We start from the raw sequence: 13,839 nt of genomic DNA, 5'->3' as shown, positions 1-13,839 counted from the left end.
TGATACAGTAATCACCCACACTTGAATTGTGGCTCATCTCAAGGTGACTGAGCGCTTGGAACCTGGCTAGGCCAAACTGAGATGTGCGATAAGTGTAAAATATACACCAGATTTGGAGATTGAGTACAAAATAACTATGTAAAATATATCATTAGTAATTTCTATGTGATTATATGTTGAAATAAAATTTTTGATAATTAAGTTAAATAAAATGTTATTGAGGAGTTCTCGTTGTGGCTCAGCAGTAAAGAACATGGCTAGTATCCATGAGGGTGTGGGTTTGATTCCTGGCCTTGCTCAGTGGGTTAAGGACCCGGCGTTGCTATGAGCTGTGGTGTAGGTTGCAGATGAGGCTTGGATCCTGCATTGCTGTGGCTGTGGTGTAGGCCGGCAGCTATAGCTCCAATTCAACCCCTAGCCTGGGAACTTCCATGTGTCGTGGGTGCGGCCTTAAAAAGACAAAAAAAAAATTATTGAAATTAATTTCACATGTTTCCTTTTGCCATTTTAAGGGGCTTACTAGATAATTTAATAATGCAGCTTTCATCTGTGGCTCACATTATATTTCTATTGGACAGAACTGCTTTAGTCTACCTGGTTTTTGAGACAATACATTCTTTTATTGTTTAAACCAGGGTAAATCAGGTTGGTCTTTTTTTCTATAGAAAGCATCCTACTGATACAGGACACTGCTATATGTTAGTTAACCTGCTTTTACTGCGTATGCACAACAGCATATATGAGTACTTTTGGGGGGTATTTGCTATTTCCTCACTCCTATAATTTTATATCTCCAAAATATAAGCAAAAGCTTCTTCCATAACTCACAATTTTAACCTCCACAGTGTAAGAAACCTCAGAGATTATTAAAGGGCATTTTCAATCATACAGCATTAGCCTGACTGTGCTACTCCTTAATCATAGGTAGGAAGCCTTTTGAGACTTGTTAACACACTGGGGAAGACACTGCTCCCCCTAAATCTTTGGCTCACTTGTATCCCGGATATTCCATGGAACAAATACAGGAGTGTAATTCCTTCATCAGCTCAGTGTTTCTATACATCAAGTGGATTTGATTAAAAAAAAAAGTGGATTTATCAATAGACACTGAGGTAATGGTGATAGGGCAGAGGCCTTAGCTTTAGGATCAATGTAATTATCCCTCAAAAAATAGCATTTAGGAGTTCCTGTCGTGGCTCAGCAGAAACGAATCTGACTAGTATCCATTTGGATACAGGTTCAATCCCCGGCCTTGCTCAGTGGGTTAAGGATCCAGCATTGCCATGAGCTGTGGCAGATGTGGCTTGGATTTGGCATTGCTATTGCCAGATGTAGGTGTAAGCCAGTGGCTACAGCTCTGATTTGACCCCTGGTCTAGGAACTTCCATGTGCTTCCAGTGTGGCCCTAAAAAAGAGACAAAAAACAAAACAACAACAAAAACAACCAGCATTCATAAAATGTGAACTGAAAAGCAGAAAATAGGTTTCAGGACTGAAGGATGCAGATACTTTAGGGGAAACTTCAGTGGATCCTTTTAATTATCTCTGACAATCTTTCTTTTAAAGGTTTACTAACTGAAATACACCATACTTTTCATAACTCAGAACTGCAGAGAATTTACCTCAAGTTATTTTCTGTGACAAAGATATCTGAGCATCATAAAACTTAGACAATTAAAATGGACAGCAATATCTGGATTATTTTCATGTATAAGCATGGCCTCATATTTTATAGGGTTAAAAAACATTATGCAGAGACTAGCATGTTAAACTTATATCTATGAAATAAGTTAAATACAATTCAAGGACAAGAACACTGGAAACTTTCACCTTCAAAAAGAGGGAACAGATCAGCCAAGAAATTATACATATATCAGCTAACATTCTTCTATGCATTACAGAACAAAGAACTAAAGTACATCTGCATGACAGAAATCTACTCAATATTCTGTAATAAACTATATAGGAAAGAAAAAATAATTCAAAAAAATTTTAAAGTACAATTATGTGGAAGAGCATCATTTTCCTTCAATCTTAACATGAAAAAAAAACAAACTGGGAAATTCCCTTGCAGTGCAGCAGATTAAGGATAGAGCATTGTCCCAGCTGTGGCACAGGGTGCAACTGCAGTGTGTTGGATAGCCTTGGCCAGGGAACTTCCACACGATCCAAGTATGGTAAAGCCGTTTAAATTCCACCAGGTGATACACAGTATCACAGTCTACCACAACCAAAGGGGATACGTTCACACAAGCTAGATGCAAACCTCTCCCCTCATAACAATTGGCACCATCCTTGACTGGAGAATAAATGTATATTAAATGGCTCTATCTCATTTTAAGGTGATATAGAATGTATTTTCTCTCTCAAATTGTTATAGGATTTAGATTATATTTGTTTTTTCTGGATGGAGCAATTGTTTCATTCAATTAGCAAATGTTTTCCATCTTCCACGTTTGGATACTAGGCACTGGAACCAAATGTACATGGTATCACATCCCTGATTAACATGGAGCTTCCAATCTTGAATGATGGAGACAATAAATAAAAAATAAAGTGAATTTTGTAAATGTTAATCACATTTTAAGTGAGTTCTCAAACTGAGGTGTTAATATTCTAGAGGACAGGAATTAAAATTTTAGTGACTCTGATACTCTACCAAAATGATCCTATTAAAAAAATAAATGGAAATGAATAGGACTGAGTGTAAACGGTTACAAAGTATATAAATACATGTTGAAGAATACCTGACCACCTGAAGAACAGGCAAGTAGAAAACAGTTATCCAAACAGCGGAGGCAGAATTTTAAAAAATTCCAAACTAATTTAAAAATTACTGGCAAATGTGCGGCAGGGAGTAATAACTTCCATTATATTCTATTTTAATCAGACCATTCATCTTTCAGAAAACTGTCCTAAATGAATATGGGCCTCCAGAAGAACATCACCTTCTCTGTATACGTGTATAACGACGTCAAAAACATTAAGAAGAGGAATCACCCCTGTTTCCTCAGGGTATCTTCAAACAGAAACGGACCCTGAGTCATGGGCTCCTTATGGACATTTTTCACAGTCAATACACATACTTAGAATTACGCAGTGGGCAGCAAGTCCTTACTCCACTGATTTGTGTATTTAAAATCCACTGCATGTTTGGTTATGGATATAGCCTAGGGAGCACCTGAGTTGTTTCCAGAAACAAAGACGCATTCCGCACGGACGCCCTATCTCCGGCAACTATCTGGAAGCCTAGGAGCTATCCGGCCGCAGGGCGATTCGGTAAAAGTTCTGGCATAGCGGGGTCAGGATCGTATCCTCTAAGTATTTCCAAACCGATAGCTCTTTATAAAAATCTCATTCTTATCACGTAAAGCCAAATTCTCGCGAGATGAGAGTTCACGCTGGACAACGTAATTGTACGTTGCGCCTGCGCGCGCCGGGGCCCGCCCCAACTTCCGCCAGAAGCCTGCCGTCACTCACAGCAGCCTCCCGCCCAAGCGGTGACGTAGCATTTCCTTTTCCGCTAGATCTGCGCTCCAGACGGAGTTCCACAGAGCTTGGGAGCTGCTGCGCTGCCGAGCTGCTTCTTTGCCGCGCTGCCGAACTGCTCCGCTGCCGAGCTGCTGAGCTGCAGAATCTGGCGCTTGGAGCTGCGAATCTCGGCGAGATTTCGCGTTGCCCATCCTGATCCATTTTACTGATCTGATAATCATTAGCGGATCGCTTTGCCAAGAGCTGGGAAGAACAAAGGAATCAGGAAGGAGACGCCGGGCCCCGGCCACCTTGCTGCGAGTGGCTTCCTTTTCCTTTCGCTTCGGTCCGGAGAGACTGGATTTATAATCGTTACTGGATTGTAAGTACCCGAGGCGAAGAGAGCTCACTACGCCCCGCTTCTTGAATATCTTTGTTCCGGGAGAGTTTGTGCATTGAGAGTGTCTGCTGCGCCTTCCTTTCTGTGCCAAAAATCCTTCCGTAGGAGCCGCCATTTGCTTTCCTGCTAGCTAGCTCTTCCCGGTGGCCTGCAGCGGCATCTAGAGGTTGGAACTTGGCATTGCAGCTAGTAGATTTAAAAGGACTTAATAAGTGTTTGTAACCACTGGTATTCAGTCACAGCGTCTTTAGAAAGACTTGGGCCTTAATCCACAATAGACGCTTAGGTGCTTTTCTACTTAGAACTTTTTGTACTTAAAGACTTCAATTTATGACGAACTAGTCTTTCTGTTGAAATAGCCGGAACTTTTTTAGTCCAACAAGTGGTTGATAGAGAAAAAGTGAGTCACAGAGAAATAAAGATGAGTAAGAGCAAAGACGATGCTCCTCATGAACTGGAGAGCCAGTTTATCTTACGCCTACCTCCGGAATATGCCTCTACGGTGAGGCGGGCAGTACAGTCTGGCCACGTCAACCTGAAGGACAGACTGACAATTGAGTTACACCCCGATGGGCGTCATGGAATCGTCAGAGTGGACCGGGTGCCACTGGCCTCAAAATTGGTAGATCTGCCCTGTGTTATGGAGAGTTTGAAAACCATTGATAAAAAAACCTTTTACAAGACAGCTGATATCTGTCAGATGCTCGTCTCTACAGTTGATGGTGATCTCTATCCCCCTGTGGAGGAACCAGCTGCTACTGCCGATCCCAAAGCAAGCAAGAAAAAGGATAAGGACAAAGAGAAGAAGTTTATATGGAACCATGGAATTACTCTGCCTCTAAAAAATGTCAGAAAGAGAAGGTTCCGAAAGACAGCAAAGAAGAAGTACATTGAGTCTCCGGATGTGGAAAAAGAAGTGAAGCGCTTGCTGAGCACAGATGCCGAAGCTGTCAGTACCCGCTGGGAAATAATTGCTGAAGATGAAACAAAAGAAACAGAAAATCAAGGCCTTGATATCTCTTCCCCAGGACTGTCTGGCCACAGGCAGGGCCATGACTCACTGGAACACGATGAGCTTCGGGAGATATTCAATGACCTCAGCAGCAGCAGTGAGGATGAAGATGAGACACAGCATCAAGATGAAGAAGACATAAACATCATCGACACCGAGGAAGATCTGGAAAGGCAGCTGCAGGACAAGCTCAATGAATCAGATGAACAGCACCAAGAAAATGAGGGAACCAATCAGCTGGTGATGGGAATTCAGAAACAGATTGATAACATGAAAGGCAAGCTCCAAGAGACCCAGGACAGGGCAAAGCGACAGGAGGATCTGATCATGAAGGTGGAAAATCTGGCTCTCAAGAACAGATTTCAGGCCGTGCTGGATGAACTGAAACAAAAGGAAGACCGAGAAAAGGAGCAGCTCAGCTCTTTGCAGGAGGAGCTAGAATCACTCCTGGAGAAGTGAGGAGAGTTTTGATACTTAATTTCATTCCTCAGAGTAGTCAGCATTGAAAGAAAAATTTTGGTTTCATCACCTGGACTAGGTACTATATAACTTTGCAGTAGTTGCCGTTTTCTTCACTGCCTTCTATTGGATTTGTCATGTCGACAGATATAAATGTGAATTTCTTTCTCATTTGTCTTTAAGAACCACTTTTTTAGGTGTTTGTCCTGTAGGAAGTAGGATGTATAGACAGAGAAATGTAAGGAAGTTGTAGGATTAGTGGAGGGAACAATTCAACTTACTGATTAATCACAGCTTCACTGCAGGACTTTGCTACTGTTTCTCAATTTACCAGAAGTTGCCATTGCTATTCTGTGATGCCATCTGAGATAATTAGAGTCTAGTCTAAAGGCAGTGAAGCTTGTTTGCATATGTTTTCCCATGCTGTAGCTATCTTCCTGCTCTTCAAAGCAGTTAATCATATGTAGCATTGCAAATCATTTTCATAGTTGTTTGACCACAAGAAATAAAAACAAGTGATTTTCACCTCATAGTGTGTCTTTTTTAGGGGAAGTGGGTATCAGGTCCTCTTCTGAGGTGGTATTTTAGTGGGATTTAATGGACTGACCAATCGGATTCTGTTTTGTAGGAAAAGAAACAGTTATGTTTTAAGAAAAAGAGGAACACAGCAGGGGAAAGAAATTGGGAAATTCATATGCAGTATGTTTCCAACCCCCATGCTCCATTTTGAGGAAATAGAGAATCTTCCTAAACCTAAATTTTTTTTCAGCCTGATCTCAGTGATTTCAATCCATACTGAGCTTATTTACATTTTTTCAAGGAGTTTAATTACTCTTCTTCCTCTACAATAGTCTACTGGGATAAATACTCTGTTACTCATCTGTCATACGAGAGTGTAAGTTACTGTTGCTCTGTGTTCACCAGGCTGTAAATTCCCTGAGATTAGGCACTTGCCTTGTTAGTCACTAAACTTACTAAAGAATAGTAAGTTCAAGGGATACAGTGCCTGGATCTGTATCCTAGTTCAGTGACCTAGTTAGGTGATCTTGGGCAAGTAAATTAACCTGTTTGCCTCAATTTCCTCATCTCTAAAATGGAGATGATAATCTCCCTCAGGACCCTTGAGTTGTTGGCAATTGAGTTGATACTTATAAAGGATTTAGAACAGTTCGTGGAAAAAAAGCAAATTATTATTGCCTATTTACTGGGGTTGGAACATAACAGATCAGAGAATTATTTGAATTAAAGAGTGACCAAAATGGTCACTCTTTAATTCAAGTGTGGAAAGAAACAGCTTGTTTGGAGTTCCCGCTGTGGCCAAACAGGATCGGCAGAGTCTTGGGAGCACTGGGATGCAGGTTTGATCCCTGGTGTGGCACAGGGGCTTAGAGGATCTTCAGTGTTGATCTGATCCTTGCCTTGGCCTGGGAACTGCATATGCCAAAGGTCAGCCAAAAACAAAAAAAAACCAGTTGTCTTAAGTGTGGTTGACTGGTTTCAGATTAAAGAATCATTCTAAAAGTGTGTAAATGGCAGCATAAACTGAGTCAGTTTACTCCTATAGCTGTATTTTTTTTTATTTATGGCTTGGGTTTGCAGTAATATTAAAACCTACGTAGTGAAGAGTAATTACCTCTTACATAAACTTCAAAAGAGAAAAACTTAAAATTGGGATCCATTTCCCTTCAGGCAAATCCAGAGTTACCAAAAAAGACTCACTTTTCTCACAGCTCCCTTGCCTGATGGGTGTGATTTATAGTTGAGCCACAGTTTTCAATATTTGAGTTCGTGATTAGAAGTTGAACTTTTTAAAATTTGTGTTTTAAAATATAGAAATAAAAGACTCAGAAAAATTTTAAGCAGTGCAGAAATTTTACAAAAAATAAAAAGTAAAGACCACTTCGCACAAACTTTTCAGGGCAAGTTGTAAACATTTTGGTATGGATTATTCCAGGACTTTATTTGGTGTACATCTAATTCTATACATATATGTATTTTTGTAAAACAAAAAAAAAGATTTTGTTATAGACATTATTCTAAAATTCAATCAGACCTATGAGTATCCTGGAGTTTTTTTGTGGTGCAGCAGGTTAAGGATCTGGCATCACTGCAGCAGCTTGGAAACTTCCACACGCTGTGGGTGCTGTCAACAACAACAAAAAGTATCCTTCCATATCAGTACACACAGACCTGCTCTTTTTCATAATAGGCATTTTTTCTTAATTTTACCCACTTCCTTATTGCTGGTCACTTAGGTTGTTCCTTTTTAAATTTGCTCCTACATGGAATGCTGGAATAAGCATGTCAATATGGCCTCCATTTTGCATTCTATCTGTAGTTGAGGTAAATGGAAACTTTACATTCAGTTCTAAATGTCATAAAGCCAGACATTTTGAACTTGGAGGTCAAATGTTGATCTGAGATGAAAAATGTGGACCACTGGTGACAATTCAGGTCTCCAAAGTCTTAAACTGCTTTTTCTCTTTCATTATCCAGTAAGAATTCTGTGCGACAACACAGACTAGGAAGACAGCTCCGCACACAGCGGCTATCCTGGCCTCCTTTCTGGATTTGAAATGCCCAGCTCCTCACTACAGAGCTTTATTTAGCACTTGCAGTTCCTTTTCCTGCAGTCATCTGGCCGTATTCACAATCAGGGCTAGCTTGTGGTTTCTCAGACCTGAGCTTTCTCTGGTAATCCTGTCTGGCCTCTCAATTTAATTGCCAGGGAACATGTGAGTGTTAGAGCCTTGTCAAGGGTCGTGGTCTTCCCTGAAAATTTGGAAATCCCTTTTATCATTATTTTCCCTGTATGCTTGGGAGTCCATGTGCTTAAATTTAAAACAGAAGCATCATTCATTTTTGGTGAGTTGGCATCCGGAAAAAATGTTTTCAGATGCTTAGGACTGCCTATTGTCTTGGGCGTGTTGTACTCTATGCTGGGGCATGTTCTCTCTAAGTTTACTTAAGGAAACTTCATGGAACTGGAACTCTGCCCTATTTGTGCAACTATTTCTGATAGTTCAGTGGGTTACAGGCAATTTCCCAATTAATGCCCTCATGAACCCTGGTCTTGATTACTAATTTACCTTCTCCAAAAACATAAATGAGCTTAATGCAAAAGCAGTTGATGATTTATTGTAGTATTTCCTGTGTTTGTAAAAACTCAGTATATGTTTTTTAAAATAAACGGGGGAGTTCCCGTCACGGTGAAGTGGAAAGAAATCCCACTAGGAACCATGAGGTTTGCGGTTCAATTCTTGGCCATGCTCAGTGGGTTAAGGATCCGGCATTGCGGTGAGCTGCGGCGTAGGCCAGCAGCTGTAGCTCCGATTAGACCCCTAGCCTGGGAACTTCTGTGTGCTGCGAGTGCAGCCTTAAAAAGAGAAAAGGAGACCCCCCCCCCAAAAAAAAGTAAATAAATAAATAAACAAGGAACCATAGATTATTGACAGTTTTAAAAAATCAAAACACTTTTTGAAACATGATACAAAGGATTAAAAAATTTTTTTTCTAGTTTGAAATGGTACATTGTTTTCACATATATCTTTTCTCTGTCAAAATCCTGTTAATATAAAATAGTAACTCCCAAAGGTAAAGAGAATAGAGGAGATGAGACGGCAGTGGATGGGTCAACTGTAAACCTGTTTTCAGGAGACCAAAGCAGATGAAGAAATGATGAGTTAATTCAGAGATCACGGAAAATGACAAGCTAAATGTCTGTCTGCAAGTGGGGATACCAAAGAGAGACAAACCCACTTGATAAACTGTGAGGGAGTTCCCGTCATGGCTCGGCTCTGATAAACCTGACTGGTATCCAGGAGGATGCAGGATGCAGACGTGGCTCAGATCCTGCAGTGCTGTGGCTGTGGTGTAGGCCTGCAGCTGCCGCTCTGATTAGACCTCTAGCCCGGGAACTTTCATATGCTGCATGTATGGCCCTAAAAAGCAAAAGAAAAAGAAAAGAAACTGTGAGGCTCAATTTTTGCAGGCAGTTTCCAAGGAAGAGGGAAGGTATGAGGCAAGAAACAGGATTCATTCAAGTCTGTGAACACAGCTGCTGATGCGGAGGATCCCTGCCTTACTCAAGGAAGCCAGACGGCTCTTCACTCCCCATCCCACAGTTCATTTTCCGGAGAAACTGAACCAAAGAAGCCTCAAACTCAGAGAAAGCAGGCATAGATGAAGGCTGGGGTGCACAGCATTCAACAAGGGAATCGTGTCAAAGTCGGCTTCCTTACTGCAGGCTATCACCCCTCTTCTCTCATCTTGGTTTCATTAAATCAGTACCCAAGGCATACACCCCTCCACCCCCACCCCCAAACACACAGAGACCCACACACAGTCAAGACTGGAAGATTATTCTCTGAAGAACTTAAGTGGTTCTAGAGAAAAGAAATCCGAATATATTTGGGCACTCTCCAAAGAAAAGGCCACCGCTCTCTATTACTACACTGAAGTCTGCCCGTTGACAAATGCTACCTCTGCACCATCTGCTTTTCGGTGTCTCACTCTTAGATATTAACTGACAGACAAGGAAAGTTCTCTAAATCAAAGGATCATCTCAGCCTACTTTTTGCCTCCTCCTCTACTTTGTCCCTCCTCCCCCACCCGCCAAAGGAAAATACGGCCCAGGGCTTAGAATGTAAATCGTAAGAGAATTCGTTCCAACGCTGGAATTATAAGCACCCGAGAGGAAAAAGAATGCCCCAACAGCGGTACCCTCACTGACACCCTAAACCACATCTGGCCTACTAGGCCTGTGGTCGTTTACATCCAGATCGTCTTCTGCATAAAGCTGCCTGCCCCCTCAACAAGAACCGGCACGCCTAGAGCGCTGCAGGCACACAGCTTTTTTCCATCAAGTTTCTTGGCTGTAAAATGCGTCTTCCAACCCGCTGGTACTAGAGCAAGAGCCGTGTCCTGCCTCTGGACGTGCTGAGGATTCTGCTCCCATCAGCCTGCAAGCTTGCAGGCCTCCAGGCCCAGATCCTTGCCTCCCGCAGGCCACCCCATAATCCCCATCCCCCACCCCTAGGACCCCCCCCCCATCCCCCACCCCCACCCCCGCGAGCTAAGAGCGAGACCTAGAGGGGCGCTGCGTGCGGCGCCTTTGCGGAGCCGCCCTTCCTCTCCCGGGACAATGAAGGGTTTTCCAATCCAAAGGAGCCACCGATTATCAGGTAAATCCGCCCCCCCACCAAGTAGTGTGTTTGTTTTCTCTGTTTTAAATCTGTTTCTGTAGCTTGACCCTTTGACTCTAAGCGGGATCAACTGGAAGCACCCGCCGCCGTTTGCTGGGCGGCGGAGGACGGGCGGGTGTGCGGGGCTGGGGCTGGGGGTTCTGGCCGAATAAGAAAGCATTTCTGTCCCCGCCGGGGGCGGTTGGGGGGGGGGGCGGGGGTTAGCGGCGTCTAAGAGTCTCCCGCCGTCATCTCAAGAATTGATCGCATAGCTTTGAGCTGCTGTACTGCAATTCGGTAAACGCGTTCACCGAGTTGGCGCCGCGGCCCGCGGGCGCTGGGACCGCGGGGCCGCAGGGCGCGAGGGGAGGCGCGCAGGGGGCCGCGGGCCGGGGGTTGTTTCAGGGCGCGGGGAGCACGGCCCGCGGCGTAGCCTGGGGTTAAGCGGCCTCTCCCGCCGCCGGGCAGAGAGACCCGAGAGAAGGAGGCGATGGGGCGCTCCGGGGAGCCGCCGTCCCCCGGGCACCGGCAGGGGAGTGGGCGACCATGAATTGCAGTCCTGCCCTCCAAGCCGCCATCGACCTGACCGCGGGGGCCCTCGGGGGCACAGCGTGCGTCCTGACCCGGCAGCCCTTCGACACGATGAAAGTGAAGATGCAGACGTTCCCCGGTCTCTACAAGGGCCTCGCCGACTGCGGCCTGAAGACCTACGCCCAGGTGGGCCTGCGGGGCTTCTACAAGGGGACCGGCCCCGCGCTGATGGCCTACGTCGCCGAGAACTCGGTCCTCTTTATGTGCTACGGCTTCTGCCAACAGTTCGTCGGGAAAGTGGTTGGACTGGACCAGCAGGAGAAGCTGAGTCATCTGCAGACGGCGGCCGCCGGTTCCTCCGCCTCCGCCTTTGCCGCGCTGGCCCTGTGCCCCACGGAGCTTGTCAAGTGCCGGCTGCAGACCATGCACGAACTGGAGATGTCAGGGAGGCTGGCAAAAAGCCCTAAGACGGTTTGGGGCGTCGTGAAGAGCATCCTTCGAAAGGATGGGCCCTTGGGCTTCTACCACGGACTCTCGAGCACTCTGCTTCAAGAAGTGCCGGGCTATTTCTTCTTCTTCGGTGGCTATGAACTGAGCCGATCGTTTTTTGCCTCAGGGGGATCAAAAGATGAACTAGGCTCTGTCCCCTTGATGTTAAGTGGTGGAATTGCTGGAATTTGCCTTTGGCTTCTCATATACCCTGTGGATTTTGTCAAATCCAGAATTCAGGTTCTTTCCATGTTTGGAAAGCAGGCAGGATTTATGGGAACTCTTTTAAGTGTTGTGAAAAATGAAGGAATAGCAGCCTTATATTCTGGAATGAAAGCTACTTTGATTCGAGCCTTCCCTGCCAATGGGTCACTGTTTTTGGCTTATGAATACAGCAGGAAGATGATGATGAGCCAGTTTGAAGCATAATCGAAGTGTCTTGATGAATCTGGATCCAAGTACAGGATCCAAGTACAGGCCTTTGAGCGCTATCATTGAATTTAGGGTTTCATGGAGGACTGGACCAATGAATTATTTTGTACTTCATAGGAATTTTTTGTCTTACCTTCTTATACTCTAAATCTTAAAGTTTATGGGAGAATCTCTTTTATATCATATGATTTCTGCCCATAACTATTGAAATAGAAAAGTCGCTGCTCTTGTGTTTTGGTGAGAAGAGTGGGTGGCCCTAGGTACCTAATCTGAGAGGTTAAATATACTTGCATCAAGAGGCTTTTGCATAAATCAGCACGCTGCGTGCAGTCTGGTTGGTTATGTGTTGTGAGTGAAGCACAGTTTGGTTCCCATATTTCATTTCATGTCACCAGAAAAACTTAATTAACCATGTTCCCTGAAGGTGGTTATAAATAATTGCTTAATCCATTCAAGATTTGGGTCTCTATAAGACTCTGCTTAATATGTGCACCGTACTAGCAAATTAAAGTTTTTAAAAAGTCCTTGAAAACCCGAATACCCATCTAGATGTCTTTGGGCATCCACAATGTTTTCCTGATTTCTTTATTGAGATCACATTGATTTATAACATTATATTTCTGTTTCTGCATACCCTGCGACATGCTCCCACCAAAAGTGTTTCATCCCTCTCCATACAGTTGATTCCCTTTATCCATATCCTTCCCCTCCCCTTCTGATAACTGTGATTACGTGTTTTGTTTAGCTTTGGTTTTTGTTTTTCGTATTCCACGTATGAGATCGGATGGTATTTGTCTTTCTCCGTCAGACTTATTTCACTTAGCATGATACTCTCAAGGTGCGTGTTGTCACAAATGGCAAGATTTCATCTTTTTTCCCCATCTGGATTCTTAACAGGAGACTAAAGCTGCATACTGATGTGGCTTCCACATTCCTGAGTCAGTGTTTCAGAGTAGGCATCCTGGATTTTTCAAAGATGTTCTAATTTGGAGGGAGAGGTCTTGCCCTTGGGATGTGGATATTCCCATGCTGCAGCAGTGATGATGCTGGATCCTTAACCACTGGGCCACCAGGGAACTCCATGGATGCTCTATTCTTTGGCTTTTTTTTTTTTTTCCTTTTTAGGGCCGTAAACACGGCATATAGATGTGCCCAGGCTAGGGGTTGAGTAGGAGCTACAGCTGCCAGCCTACACCACAGCTACATGGATGCTCTATTCTTAACATAGTGTTATTCATTTTTATTTTTATTTTTGTCTTTTTGCCATTTCTTGGGCCGCTGTTGCGGCATATGGAGGTTCCCAGGCTAGGGGTCCAATCGGAGCTTTAGCCACCAGCCTACACCAGAGCCAACTCGGGATCCGAGCCACGTCTGCGACCTACACCACAGCTCACGGCAACACCGGATCCTTAACCCACTGAGCAAGGCCAGGGATCGAACCCGCAACCTCATGGTTCCTAGTCGGATTCCTTAACCTCTGTGCCACGACGGGAACTCCAACCTAGTGTTATTCATTTTTAAAGTGGGGTCGTATTCCACACTCTTAGGCCTTTGGGAAATAGCCTGGCCTTTGTCTGTACCAAATTTCTTTCCTCACCCAAAGAGCTTCTAGAACTCTGCTCTACTGTAAATTGAGGAAGTGGCAAGGGATGGCCTTCTGTGCTTTGATAAAGACCATGTGGTTGACAGCACTTCTTAGCTCCTAGTCTCTGGATCCTGGCCTAGGTAAGATTCTAGGATGTGCTGTTGGCCCTTTAGGGGTTGGTTGTTGACCTATTTGGGTTGTTCACTGGCTTCCCCACCTCCACCAGAGAAACGCTTCCAGGGAAAGACAGTGCCAGAGCCATGAGAAACTTTTCTTC

The 13,839-nt window shown here is 44.1% G+C and overlaps 2 protein-coding genes across 2 annotated transcripts; both read left to right on the top strand.

Moving 5' to 3' along the window:
* The first annotated feature begins 3,480 nt into the window (after positions 1-3,480).
* On the top strand, positions 3,481-5,872 carry TAF7 (TATA-box binding protein associated factor 7). The gene has a single exon (XM_047778860.1). It carries the CDS (start codon positions 4,293-4,295, stop codon positions 5,340-5,342), a length of 1,050 nt encoding a protein of 349 aa, XP_047634816.1. The 5' UTR covers positions 3,481-4,292; the 3' UTR covers positions 5,343-5,872.
* Positions 5,873-10,923: 5,051 nt separating this feature from the next.
* Positions 10,924-12,684, top strand: LOC125124383 (mitochondrial ornithine transporter 2-like). Its single transcript, XM_047774503.1, has one exon. It carries the CDS (start codon positions 11,072-11,074, stop codon positions 11,972-11,974), a length of 903 nt encoding a protein of 300 aa, XP_047630459.1. The 5' UTR covers positions 10,924-11,071; the 3' UTR covers positions 11,975-12,684.
* Positions 12,685-13,839: the final 1,155 nt, after the last annotated feature.

The sequence above is a fragment of the Phacochoerus africanus genome, chromosome 4, assembly GCF_016906955.1.
Source record: "Phacochoerus africanus isolate WHEZ1 chromosome 4, ROS_Pafr_v1, whole genome shotgun sequence".
Taxonomy (NCBI): domain Eukaryota; kingdom Metazoa; phylum Chordata; class Mammalia; order Artiodactyla; family Suidae; genus Phacochoerus; species Phacochoerus africanus.
The sequence above is the reverse complement of the archived record's forward strand: the minus strand, read 5'-3'. Positions and strand labels throughout refer to the sequence as shown.